Source organism: Condylostylus longicornis, unplaced genomic scaffold (assembly GCF_029603195.1).
Source record: "Condylostylus longicornis isolate FDR11 unplaced genomic scaffold, ASM2960319v2 ptg000048l, whole genome shotgun sequence".
NCBI lineage: Eukaryota > Metazoa > Arthropoda > Insecta > Diptera > Dolichopodidae > Condylostylus > Condylostylus longicornis.
In genome coordinates, this window is record NW_026578017.1 from 6822437 (window position 1) to 6837460 (window position 15024).

The 15024-nt window shown below is 26.1% G+C and overlaps 1 protein-coding gene across 2 annotated transcripts in view; it reads left to right on the plus strand.

Moving 5' to 3' along the window:
- LOC129611024 (GATA zinc finger domain-containing protein 14) overlaps window positions 1-15024 on the plus strand; it is an 86648-nt gene that overhangs the window by 12433 nt on the left and 59191 nt on the right. For both annotated transcript variants that reach the window (XR_008697116.1, XM_055523930.1), the window contains exon 2: window positions 12360-14248. Coding sequence is in view for 1 of the 2 variants with exons in the window: in XM_055523930.1 (XP_055379905.1) it covers window positions 12360-14248 (1889 nt within the window). In the remaining variant the exon portion in view is untranslated. The remainder of the gene's footprint in view (window positions 1-12359; window positions 14249-15024) is intronic.

Below are 15024 nucleotides of genomic sequence, written 5' to 3' on the forward strand. Positions count from 1 at the left end.
AAAAAAAAGACAAAAGCCGGATATGAAACTATTCAAGCGAAGTGAAGTGAGGCAAAAGAATGAAAAACTTAGTTTGTTTTTTTTTTTTGACACAAGGCGTGTTCTTTTTTTTTCGTATCTCAATAAACTTTTAATATCCATAAACAAAAAAATATTATTATTAAAAAAAAAATAAATTTATGATAAAAATTCTTAAAAATTCGCTATGCCTTTTTATTTTATTTTTTTGTGTTTCGTTCTTTTTCATTGATTTATTTTTTAAAATCAAAATCTAATCTAAATATTATAAAAAATGAAAACGATTTTTCAACAAGATTCTTAAGATTATTATTAATATACGAGTATAGGTATATAGAAACTGAATGGAAATTTTATAATTGGTAGACATAAAAATCATCATCACCAGCATCGAAAACCATCTTAAAAATGAGGTGACCATTTTTATCACAACATTTTTAGATAGCCCACGTTTATTTTTTTTTTCTAAAATCTTTAAACGTATATAATAATGATTTATAATTCATTTAAGCGAATAATATTTTTAAGAAGCAAAAAAAAAAAAAAAGCGAAAATAAAATTTTATTTAAAATTTTCAAATTTGAATTTTAGATTTTATTGTGAATGACTAAATTCTTTTCTAAAGATGATAATTTAGAAGAGGTTCTTAAATCTTAAGTAGAGTTGCTAAGTTTATTATCTTATAGTTATAACATTTAATGGATTAAAAAAAATTATAAAGACAAAATTGACAAAATAAATTTTAAAATGCAAATTTTAGGAAATTAATCTAAATTACTATTTTTATAAAGAAAAAAAAATAAACGTAATATATACACACACATTTGCACATATATACATACATAAGAAAATTTAATTAATTATTTTAATTAACAAAAAATTTTATAGAAAAAATTTTACTAATACATGGCTAAAAGATTTGAGTATGAAGCTAAGAAAAATTTTTTTTTTTTTTTCGTTGTGGACAGCACATAATCGACCGAATTGTAAATGCTCTCTTTAAAATGTTTCGATTAATTTTTTAAAATTCCATAATTTATAATTGATTTTTACTGCTTAACCGTATATCTCGCTTTTTTACTCACTTTTTATTCGCTTTCAAATCAGAATTCTTAGTATTTCCAAATGGATACTTCATATTTCCAGTAAGATTGCTCATTTTTTCAATTGGATTTTTTGAATTTTTTCTCAAATTATCGACTGAACGTCTCACTTTCAAAAATGAAGTATACGAGACACACAATAGGAGATAATTCTTCTCATTCGAAAATTATAATATGCAAATATACAGTAGTTATTCACTTTCTTCTGACTTCCAGAGTAAAATAGCGTGATAGACGAACAAGCCCTTAATCTTGCAGGATTCTCTCAGAAATTTTTGTTAGAATACACCAAGTATACTCAAAACATGAAAGCATTACCACGCATCAGAACAAATCGAAGATATCTAGAGAGACTTTTTGGAGCAAAATCAAAGTAGGCAAACTGATCGTAACATCAAATATGCTTCTGTATGTTCCGGACAAATTGTTCAATGTATATGTATACTAAAAACTTTATTAGCGTATCGTGAATAAAAGTGTTATAATAAATTATTATATCGAACAGTACTCGAGTGTTATATTTTACAAATGTACAATGTATTCATTTTTATAATATCGCCGTTTCAAACATGAAATCTCGTTACTCTTGATATTTCGTAAAAATATAATCGAACACTATTAATAGGCGACCATTTTGTTTTAAATTATGCAATAGTTAAAATATCGATTTTCAATTGGAATTTCATTTTGAAAATGGTACTTACGTTTTCATATATTGACACATGTTGTTATAATCATAATTATTGTTAAACAGATTATGAGAGTAAATAAGGAAAGAAGCTGTTAAAAAGAAACTGAGTAGGTGCAAATTCAAAGTGATTTACTTCCATTTTTGATGAACAAGAAGTTTTTTTTTTATTTTCCTTTGTTCTCAAATAATGGCTATTGTTGAAATTGAAAGGAAAATTAGAGAAATATTTTGATCTAGATAAATTGATCTACATAGATATTTTGATCTAAATAAACTTTCTAATAAATTACAATTAAAATAAAAATTTGACATTTATTTTGCTGGTTCTATATTTTGTTTTGGATTCAAACTGGTGCTTTTCAGTTTTTTTTCAAACTGATGCTTTTCAATATTTAAATTTGAATTCTTTCAATAAAAATTGTGTAGTGAAGTTGCCAATTTATTTTAGTTAATCTAATTATGTTTGGGCTTAATTAAAATGCAATTATATTTTGACTTTATAGTTCGAAAATGATATAGAGCCGTAGCACAAATTTCACAGTTATGAGGTTTGGATGGCAAATCGAAAATGTTATTCTGTTATTGTGTAAAAGTCTCAGAGAAGATTTTTCATATTTTTTTATATTCGAAATTTTAAATTTAATTAACAAATTTTGATTATGCAAAAATTTGGGTATCGGAAAAGCGTAATACTTTTGGCTTTGGCTTTATCACATCAAAGTTGGTTGTGAACTGTCCTAATAAGCACAAATAAATTAAATTTAAAGCAATCACTCGGAAGTTTTTATACGAATATCTGTCATATAAAACGTAAATAGTTTTCAATACCCAAAATTTTATTTTAGTTATACTTTGCATACCAATTAAAATTTGGCTGCACTAGAAAATTTAAAACCGAAGTATTTGTCACGTTTTAATCCCGCGCGTCTGTTTATAAAAAATATTTCAAATTCGACTTAAGTTAAAATTTATCCTTAAATTTTGTGTTCTTACTCCTTTAAATATTGTGAATACTGTTACGTCGTCCTCGTAATTGCTCAGAAATCTTGAAAAAATTCATAAATGCCTTCGCTAGAAGTTGTTTTACACATAATATCAAATATAAGATAACTTTTGTTACTATATTTGATTCATTTCTGAAAATTTTAACTATACCCACTTATTTTTACTAAAATTATAAAAATTCTCGATTAGGACCATATAATTGACTTGGCTAACGATATTAATTCTTAATTACTTTGGAATTTGCAATAAAAGTCTTTAACCTTTGGCATTGAAATATTATTTATTAGATATTTCTTGAATAAATATTTTTTGAGTTTTTCGATTAAAAATTGATGAAGTGTTGCAAAAAGTAACGTGCTTGGTTAGTTTGCCAGCTAAATTCATTTGTTTATATGTAGTCAACCAGCCAAATCAGTTTCAAAGTGAATCTTTTGTTTGTTTGTGTTTTTTTTTTAATTTTTAATAGTAAACAGGAATTAAGATTCTATGCAATAATTTAAATGAAGAATCTTTTTTATATAAAATTCAAACATTTCACTTTCGTTCTTCTTAACATTTTGAAAAAAGAAAAAGAAATTAAATAAAAAAGTGTTTATTAAGACGAACAGAAAGTCCATGTGCTTGTTTACAAAACTTTTACACCTTTCAATATAAAAGGATGAAACCTTACAAGGAACTTATTTCGTTAGAAGAAATTTTTTACATATCTCCGCTCTTTAGTAGTTATAGCCCCTTAAAGTTCTAAAAATTCCATTTTTTGACTATTTATTGCATCAACACTAATATTTCTTGAATTTCGCAAACGAAGAAAAGCAGCAACAAAATTCTTCTACAACGGGGCAGGTTAGTTCAACATTCAAATGACAAAAAGTTAAAATTAACTGCTGATATAACATCACAACTGATCGATATTGTTTTTCTTCTACGAGTAGAGTGTAACAAGCAGCTCTTAAACGCTAATACATGATTTATATCGTTAGTAAAAAATCTTGTTCTATCTCCCATCACTGTCTCTTGCAAACAAATTATCGTCTCTTGAAATCATTAGAATTTTAATTTTCCAAAACTTTTTTTTAGAATTTTACATTTCTAAAACTGCAAGTTTCGTCCGTCCGTCCGTCCGTGGACACTTTTTTTGTTTACAAAACTTCGAAACCCTTGAAGATAAAAAGGTGAAATTTAATACATACATAGATCTTTATTAGAAACTTATTTCCGTAGAACAAAATTTTTACCTATCTCCCCCCCTCTAAAAGTTATACCCCCCCAAAACCCTAAAAATTGCCTTTTTTAAATATTTGTTGCAATGAAACCATAAGCATTTTTAAAATTTTGCAAACGCAGAAAGGCAGCGACTTGCTTCCCCTAGCGCGGTATATTATAGTTAAACTTTAAAAAAACCCCAGCCTGTAGAGGCTTGAAATCTTAGGGAGTTTTAGACACTAACAAATAGTTCATTTTGTTACAAGAAAATTTTTTTCCGTCTCCACCCTCTCTTAAGTTATCGCTCCTTGAAATTTGTAAAATTTGAATTTTTGACACCCTATATTTCCGAAACCGCAAGATTTTTAAAATTTCTATAAACGCAGAAAGCTAACGGTAAATTCCATGACAATAAAAAATATAATTATTTTTCTTAACTCACACAATTAACCCTTAAAATCGAGCATTATGTTAACCCCTCTATATTAATTTTTGCTTTATTTCAAAGACTGCATATATGCACCATCCTAAATATATGCAATCCTAGAAAGAGTTTTGTATATGAATAAAAATAATTTTAATAGTGTTATAGTTATACATGCACTGTATTTAAAAGCATAATTTTCACTTGTTGAAGGGAAAAGTGCTACAATACAAACCATTGGTTTGACCCAAATCTATTATAAAAGTAAAACGCTAACAGTAAATGTATTTTTTCATTTTAACTCCCTAACGTTTCTTTCTCTCTCTTAATTTATGCAATCATTTGAAATATTGCAAGTAATTTAAATAGCTAAGCTAGTAGATTGTTTATTTATAAAAATAATTTGACTTTTTCGCTGGAAAAATGTTGCCTTAAAAACCATTTTTAAATCTCAAATACAAACCATTTTTCAATTTCAGTTTCATGTGATCTCCAGTTAAAAGTTATTTCTGAAATCAAACATTAGAATAATAATACTCTAATTTAAAAGCTGCTAAAATAAAGGACCACAATTCAAAACTAAGTTATTCTGTTGGATATTATTCTGTTCTCTATATTTATATTATAGATTTAAATTTTTTTAAAGCGAATTGCCACTCAATTTATACTTGTCAATCAATTTGTTTTACATTATACATATAGTAAATTTTATACATTTCAAAAGATTTTGTCGCCTCAGTTTTCATTTGCTCCATTCGCCACCAACACGAATTCGAGAAATTTGAAAAAGAATGTTTGAATCTAATTAAAAAAGGTACATGTTCGAATTATTTTATTTAAATTTTGCAATTTAGTTTATGAATTATTTATGTACAACGGAATACAATTTCATCTATCCAAGTCTAGGTTTTTCGAAGAAATTGAATTTTATTTGCTGTTGGTCATTTTAGCCATTGTTCTATATTCAATGATATTGATCTCTATATCCAATAATGAATATTTACTGACCTCTTTGCACATGGAGCAAATAATTTTGCAAATGGAGCACATCAGAAGTGATACTTAATTTCAGTAATATTATATTGAAATCCTATAAAGATGGAGCAAATTAATTGAGAATCTAAAGGAAAACAACGCATTTCGTTATTTGGGGAGGAATAAGCTAAAAAACGAATATAAGAATTATAATTATTTAAAGCGGCAAATTTTAGATTTGCTGCTGAACTTCAAAACGGTAAACGCGATGATCAAATAAAAACCATCATAAAAATTTTTAATAATACTTCAAATTTAAAGTTTGCTCCATTTTCAAAAAAAATATATACATACTAAACGCAATTTTAGTCAATTTTGCTATATAATTTTACAATCTATGGAAAATTTACTATATTCGTGAAAAATGTGCTCCATTGACAAAAAAAATGGTTTATGGACAAATAAGCTCAAAAAAATCTGTAAAATGTGGTTTATGGAGCAAAAACGATTACAAATTAAGGAAGATAGGAAAAAACGGTTTGCATCACTTGATAGAGCACCGAGTCGAAAGCTATAAAACCACTCTTAGTCTCAAATTTTTCAAAAATGTCGTATGGAGCAAAATAGAACTCAGTCGACGATTTGTATTTCTGTAAAAGAAAAAAATTTTCTTGAACTTTTTAATCTAAATTAAAATCATTGTTAACTACCGAATTTTATAAGAACTTTATAGTAATCTGAATTTTTTATACATTATTATAAGTTTTTGCAATTATGTCGGATAATTTTTTTTGAAATGACATTGAAGTCAGATTTGAATAAAATAAAATTTATATAGAAAATTTATGAATTTAAGCAAAAAAAAATTTAAAAAGAATTGGAAATACAAAAAAAAATCAAACTAATTTATTTTTTCATCGATAAAATTAATTGCATTTAAAAAATATAATCGAATTTTTTTTCCTTTAAATAATTCAATAGTTAAGTTGGAATTCGATTGCGTTTTGTCACGTTCTCACTTTTCATTTTAAATGAAACTTCAATATTTTCCCTTTTTTTTATATCATGTCATATTTGATTGATAATTCTTAATTATCGATTTTTATAATTGTCATGCTATGAAATTATTCTCTTTTTATTTTCGATTTCACTATGAATTTTGAATGGATAACAATAATTGGCTCATTGGTTTTTGATTCTCAGTATAAAAAGAAAAAACACATGGCGCTGCCAGCTATTATAATTTTTCTGATATTTTGGCGCACGCTTAATCAATTTGTATTGAATTATTAATCGATTATGAAATTTGTAATCTTTTATAAATGACATATTTATGAATTATACTGTGTACAATTCTGGAAGTTTTGACAAAAGTAATCTTAGTCCTTCGGGGTTTTTTCTTTTATTTTTCGTTTGCTTTCAATGTTAATATTGTAGTAAAGAATTTTATTTTCTGCGTTATTGGTTGTGATTTAACAGTAATGTTCGTACGTGGTTATTACTATAAATAAATTAAACATAAATATGTACGTACTTCTGTATGTAAGTTTCATTCTTACCCAATCCTTTTTTCATTGAAATCTCTTTCAGGTCATGTATGGAATTAAGTAATTATTATGTTTGTAGGCGGATTATATTTATATTATTTGTTGACAGAGACGATTAAATTATGTAAGGAATAAAAAATAATGCAAAATAAATTCTTAATGTCACATAGTCAATACGATTCTTAATAATCCAAATTTAGAAAACAAATTTTGTTATTGAAATAATATGTTTATTTTAAAAAAAGATGGAAAAAGCCGGACGCGCGCTCCTCAACACAGAAAAGCCCCGCCCAAGTCATCTGCGCCTCCTGATAACCAGGACAGTTACACAGAATATGTACAGCTGTCTCCTCGCCGTCATGGCACAACACAAGAGGGACTCCACTCCGATTTGCCCAGTTTCCGAAAGTGACATTTCACCGGAGAATGCACAGTGAAGAAGTTAGTAATAGAAGAACAAGATTTTAATCCATCCCCAGCAGCTAATTTTTATTATGCCGATTGCGTTAAATTTTTACACATTGATGGAAAATTTTTTTTTTAACTATTTAAAAGAATAAATTTTAATTCTTAATTAAGTACTAATAATTATACTTTCGTTTTTACCGTATATATATTGAAATAAGCAAAATTGCCGTGTGTAAAGTGAAATCAATCTTTAAGATACTAAACATCTAAATCGCAAAATCTAATTATAAATCATATCCCATTTCTAAGAGGAAGTTTTGAAAATATAGATGTCATTGATTTGCATTCGGAACGAGTAACGACATTGCATCCTATGAGACCTATGGTGACCGAAACTTACATAAACATCTTTCATGGTCGTATTATTTTCATCCAATTGATTATTTCTTTCGCTTATTCTATCATATAGTTTTTTACTGAATTTTATTCATTAGTATTTTCAATTAATCTTAATAGTTTACAGATTCGACAGTAGGTATAAATAATAGAATGATTTTGTACTTCATACATACACACATATTCGTTGATGCAATTAATTTTTTTATTTTATTCTTAATATTAAAGATAATATGTATACTGGCGTATTGTGTACCATTGGTAGCATTGATACAATTTATGACCGCATACTCTGATATTTTGTATAAATTTCTTTAACAAACTCACGGACAACTCTTTTTCTTGCCTATGGCACAATTTAAAATTTAATGTGGCGCCACATGTTTTCAAATTTTCGAAATTGAACAAAAAAAAATCATTTCAATTATTTTTATTATTATGTAATTATTATAGTAATATTCGGCCTTAAAAACATTAGAACATTCCAATGAAATTTTTATTATTTTTCGTATTTGTTTCTTTTATATTTTTGTCATTGACTGTGTGCAAAACTGAAGTAAGAAAAGCAAAAAAACTATTGGTAAATTGATACCAAAAATTCGAATCGCGTATATTCACTCACGTTTCAGTTTTTCTTTTTGTTTTTTGTAATTTATTTAATTTTATTCTACTTGTTGGTTGTCAGATAAGCCACTGTTTTGATAGTCATCGTTGAAACTTTTGCGATATATAAATTTAGAAGTTGCATATTATGTTCTGTTCAGTGTGTATGAAAATTGCAAGATGCCATCTATTTCATCAGTGCCAAACAAAAATAAATTACATTTTTTTTTGTTTTATTTTTAATATCATGATTTGTGATTATTGGTTACACAAATACCATATTTAGTTCTAATATTTTGTAGTAATTCATTATTAATTTTTTTTTATTATTGCGATTCCGTAGATATAATAAACTATCATCATCAGTGAAATCAAGGTTGACCACATGCTGTTTTACAAATCGATGGCAATTTTATTTAATTTTTTTTATGATTTGGGTATGGTTAGAATATTCTTTGGTTAGCATTTTGTTGTTTTTTGTCTTCTTATTGATTTAGGTTAATGATATTTCATATTAAATAACTTTGATTGAATTTTTCTTGGTCAGAATTTTTATACTTTGGGCTTCTTAATAAAATTAAATTGTCATTATAATTGTGTATGTTTTACTCATAATATATTATAATTATTTTAAATGGGATCACGTACACAAGCACGCATTAAGGAATCCAAGAGTTGTTATGATCATTAAATCAAAATTAAAATTTCAAAAGCTTAGAAAGTGTCAAAAGTCAGTTAAAAATCCTTCATATTCTAACAGACATACAAAATTAAACTCTAATATTAACCAGCCTTTTCATAAATAATGAAACTCAACATAGTTTAAACACACACTTTCTTTAAAGATTCATCTTTAAAATTATGAATTAACCAATAAATTGAAAACCAAAAACTTGTTTTAAAAATGAATTTCTTCATTAAAAGAGGTTGACATTAAACCCTAACACACATATTATGTTATTGAAATAGAATAAGTAAACTTTCTTATTTCCTCAATATTTAACACTCTTTTTTTCATTTACTAAACAAGAAATATGAATAGTGAAGCGAATTTGAAAGCTTCATTTTATTAATTTGAAATATGCACTTAATATTAAATAAAAAATTATTTTCTCTGCACTTAAGATTACAAGAAAAACAAAAACAAAAACAAAATTAATAATATTGTCGCTTTTACAACACCATCCTTACTGCACTTTCCTATTTGCTTGCAATAAGAAAATCTTAATATCTGAAAGCGCGTTTTTCTCTTTTACGAAATGTTTGCTATTCTATTAAGTGAATTGTATCTATGATCACGTATTAAATTTTATATGTCCCAAATCTACAAGAAAATAAAAAAATTAAACATGAAAAAAAGCAGAAACAAAATACTAGTTCACCTAGATTTTCAAACTTGATCTACCATATTGCTTTACCATTAAAGCTATAATTGGTCTTGGTATTGGTCATAAAATAAGTTCCATTACCATGAAAGCAATAATTAATGCTATGGAAGAAAAAAGGAAGTATTACTGATTTGAAATAACCGTATAGTCTATAGTGTATTTTGTACTACATTTATAGTTACAATGCAATCAGGGATGCAAACCAAATTTAGTTAGCATTTCTTACTATACGTTGAAAAAATGTAATTTTTTTTAATTTTAAATGTAATTTTAAAAATAATTTTAAGTATTTTCATAATAATTTCAAAAAGCAATTGGATTGATTTAAATGGAGTCAGGAATTTCAAGCTATACAAGACCATTTGCACGACCAATTCGACCAATCCAATATAAACTTATGAAACTGATTAATTTAATGAGCAATGATTTCCCACTACAATATTGTGATTGTAGTGAGATTTAAAAAATTTCACCCAAATAAAGGTACTTCTGCACAACAAGTGAAATTTTCTTTTTGAGAGAATGCTAACCATAATTTGACGACTTATGATCCAACATCAAGTATATCTCTTAAAACTGATAAAAAATAAAATAACAGTTAACAGCACTGGTTGAAACTACTTTTACGAAATATTCCTACCTACATATGTATGTATACCGTTCAATTTTTCACTACATCAGCACAATATGAATAAGCTGCCCGGTGGCACTCGTGATCAAGCAAATTTAAACTATGTTATACAACTAATGTAAAATATTGAACTGCATAGATTTTGAACAGCAATTAAATTTTTACCATTTTGTCTAACGTTTTCAATTTTTAAATTTTTTTGTAGCAAATAAAAGACAACGACCAATAAAATACCATATAAAAAATTTGAATTTAAAATTTTGCTTAATTCAAGAATTTAAGAATAAATGGTGTAAATTCAGATTCTTCTAGTAATAGGAATAATTTAATTACATATTAAGGTTTCTAGATAATTTTGATATTTTATAACCTTTGTGAATAAATCTATCGGGTTTTATCTACGAAATTTTGATTTTGTTCTTTTTACTTAACATTCTTTTAGTTCCGCTGTTATTTCTTTGTAGCTATAGTAATTCAATACACTTAATGGCCTATAAATCTTTAAAATTTGCAGAAAACTCAATTTAATTTTAGATTATTTTATATTATTGACTTGTCGCGAAATTAGTTTTAAGGGCTTCAAATTAAATTAAATTTTTAATTCAATAGAATTTCGTATATTTTATTATTTTTGGGGTAAAAATCTTTAGACTTACTGTAATAGCAACAATAAGCTTGGCATTTTTTATTTTGATCCATTGTACATACTTTATACGTATGACATTCTTGTATATCTTTATATACATATATGAAATTCTACAAGCAATTTTCAGAAACAAAAATGCAAGTAGAGGAGAAAATATGAGTAAATATAAAATCTACCAGAATTTCTGCTGTCTTATACTTGTTTATTAAAAAAGGAAATTAACCAGTCTTGCAAGATATTGCGTTTTTATTTTATATTTTTTATTTTCAATATTAATGTAAAATTTTTGAAAAGCTTCTGATGGTACGAGAAAACCCAGACACTTAAAAATTGCGATTTTCTATTTTTCGATTAATGAATTCAATTAATTAATTTTTACATTTATTTGCACCGTTTTTAGAAAACGGAAATATTTAACAAAAAAAATTGCAAAATGATCTTTGCAAATGTTAATTGTGTGCAAATTTTTAGTGCAATAACAAATATTTTGCAATAAAGACAAGTTAAAATGGAAATTTTAATTGTAATTTAATTTAGAAAAAGCCATAAATGTAGTTTTGTTCGCTATTTTCTGCTTTTATTAAAAATTTTTGTATCTTGTAAACTTTTCCGAAAAAAGAAAATTCTTGTGAAAAGTCATGTTTTTTATTTGAAGGAAAATATATTGTAAGATATTATTCGAAAGAAGATGAAACTTGTTAACAAATCTTGCGTATTGAATAATTTGATGAACGGCAACTTTATTAAGCAGAAATACTACAGAAAATTTAATCAAATTGTGAGTTCAGTTCGGGTTACTAAAGGCATAATAATCGTGCCTGCTTCTCAATCTTTCCTATACTGCCTAATGGAAGAGAGCCTAAAAAAGTAACTTAAAATTAAAATGGTTTTATACGTATATACGTAGTTATTGTTTTATAACGCCTCGAAAACTTCGGTGAGTTCACAACAAATTTTTGCTAATCATCCAATATAGTTCTTCAATATTTCCAAAAAAAGTTCATTCTATTAACATTATAGAAAACAATAAATTTAATTCTCAACCGAGAGCAGTATAGGTTTCGAAAGGTTAATGCAACGTTATGCTTTCAAGGTACAGCTGCAATTGATCTAAACAAAATGAATCTTTGAATTTCCGAACTCTCGATTTATGTATATCATAATTTTTCTTAAAATTAATGATTTTTTGAATAAATTTGTTATGAAATACAATCATAAAAATACAATAAATTTTTGAATATGTATTTCACACCCACAACAATAGTAAATATTTTTTCGTTCACAATCATTAATTTCATTTTTCTTAAATTTTCAATTTCAGTATCGAATATCCCGTGAATTCAATGCCATCTTCTTCTTCTTCTTCATCAGCATCTTTGTCGCCGTCAACACAAGCAAAATTTAAAAATAATTATAATAATAATAATAAACCAATAGCTAGTTTGCATTCAAAAACAGCAACAACCGCTGAAACAATAACAACTTCAACTACTGCCACAACATCAACCAACAAAATACAAATATCTGATCCTATCACAATTGCAAAAATTCAAAATCTACAATATCAACACAACAATCAACCAATAGAACAACAAAAAATAAATATTTTACAGCAATTGCAGCATTACAGTTTAGATAGTAACGATTTATCATTATCTGATATTTGTAATTCAACTGATCAAGTTGCACCAATATTACCGAAAACTTTTACTACATCTGCTGCTGTTCATACCAATACTAATGATTTTTCAATTTCTGCAAAAAATATATCTGAAAAAAATTGTAGTGATCATAATATTAATAATAAAATAAGAAATTCAAGTAGCAATGTAAGAAATGTAGATAATAATAGTAGTATTGATAAATATACCGGTGTAAATAATGATGATACTGTTCAAGAAAATAATTCAGAATCAACCAAAAAATTTAAAACAATAACATCAAATGTAGCAACATCTGTAGTTGCAACAGAAGCAGCAACTACAATACCAATAGAAACAAAATTAAATAAAATCAAATCACCAACATTTACAAAATCATTTTTAGAATCATCTTCATCATCATCAGCAATAACACCAGCTACTACAAAAGTAATAAATACAAATATGCAGCGTCAATTATCACAAAATTATTCAGAGAAAAGTTCTGATCGTAGTAGTAGTAATGATCAAACAAATAATTTGTCGCATTATTCAACAGAACGAAGTAACGGTGGATCATCTGGTTATTATAGTTCAAATTTATGTTCATCTAGTTCAATTGAAGAACATATCTATAGTGAACCAGTTATTGATAATTTAGTTGCTGATATACCAAACTCTAATGAAAAAATTCATGATACTAAAATTTCATCTGCGATTACATTAAAACCAAAAACAGCAACAAATAATAATATTGGTAATAATAATAGTAACATTGACGATTGTGATGTTGGTAGATCAAGACTATCATCATTGCCCGGTACAACCGCATCATCTCAAAAAATATGTAAATTACCAAAAGGATTGTTGATGATGAATATAAATAGAAGTGATACAATTAATAAAGATAGTTTTTATATGACAAATCGTAGTTTTAATGAAACATTTGTCGGCTCGGGACGTAAATTTTTTAATACATCATCTATACGCCGATCAAAATATTTACATCAATTGTATGATCGACAAAAACAGCAACAACAGCAACTACAGCAGAAAGAAAATGAACATCAACATTATCAACATTTACAACAACAATATAATCAAGGACATCGCCATGGTTTATATCACAATGATAATTGTCAAGAATTCACTATTAATTATGTTCTTAGTGGTAATAATAGTAATCATGGCCGTCATGTTCCACATGCTGGTAATGTTAATAACCATAACAATAATAATAACAGTAATAATAATAATAATAGTACTATTACCAATCATAGTCAAGTTAATAATATTGAAGAGGATAAAAAGAATGCTAAAATGAATGAAAGTTTAAAAAATTTGGAAACAAGTATCAAAAATTTAGATCGACATTTAAAAAATTATCCTCATTTAAGAAGTAATTCTATATTGTTAAGATCAACATCTTTTGGATCATCGGTATCATCATCATTTGATAATATTGTTGAAGAATCAATTGATATTGTTAATAATGATGGCGCTGGTGGTGTATTAATGCAGAAAGTTCCTCAACAATTAAATAACGTTTATTTGCCAACAATAATGGAAGGTGAGTAAATAAGATTATTTTATAAACAATTTCAATTTGTATATTGAATGTATGTAATTTTCATTTTTATTATTAAAACATATGAATATGTATGTACGTAATATACACAAGAGTGTTCACATGTTTCATACGTATAAAGAAATTCAAAATTAGGTCGACCAATGTAGCAGAGTTTAAAGAAAACTAAAAAAAAAACTGGTTATTTTCAGACCTCTTTTCTACCAATGCGTCTTTGTATATAAAATCACTTGATCATGTTTAAAGAGTAAAAATGCAGAATTTTTTTATAAAAAATAGTGTACGTGATTGAGTGTTTTTTGAAAAAATTATTTTAAAATTTTTCTTTCTTTTTGAAATTTTCATTCGAAAAATTAATCAATTTTCAGTTGCTTTTCTTAGAAATTATCATTGATTTTCTCGAATTAGTTTAAATTAAAAAATGTTTTTTTTTTCAAATTAATTTTATTACAATTTTACACTTGAAATAGATTACGTTATAAATATGTCTTAAGAATCGAGATTTTATAAGCGGATTAATGTGAAAAAGACAACGCAATAGAAAATAATTTTGCAAAATTAATTAACACGGTTTAATAAAGAGTCTCTTAAACCTAATGTCAGTCGATCAAATTAAGTCCAATTTAATGAAAAATCTATTATGAATTTTAATCGCGTATTCTTGATTTCTCTCCAGATCATGAAATAAAAGATGATCAGTTATTCTTTTTGCCCCCCAATGAATAACTGTTTTAAATATTTCAATTGCGATTCTGAAA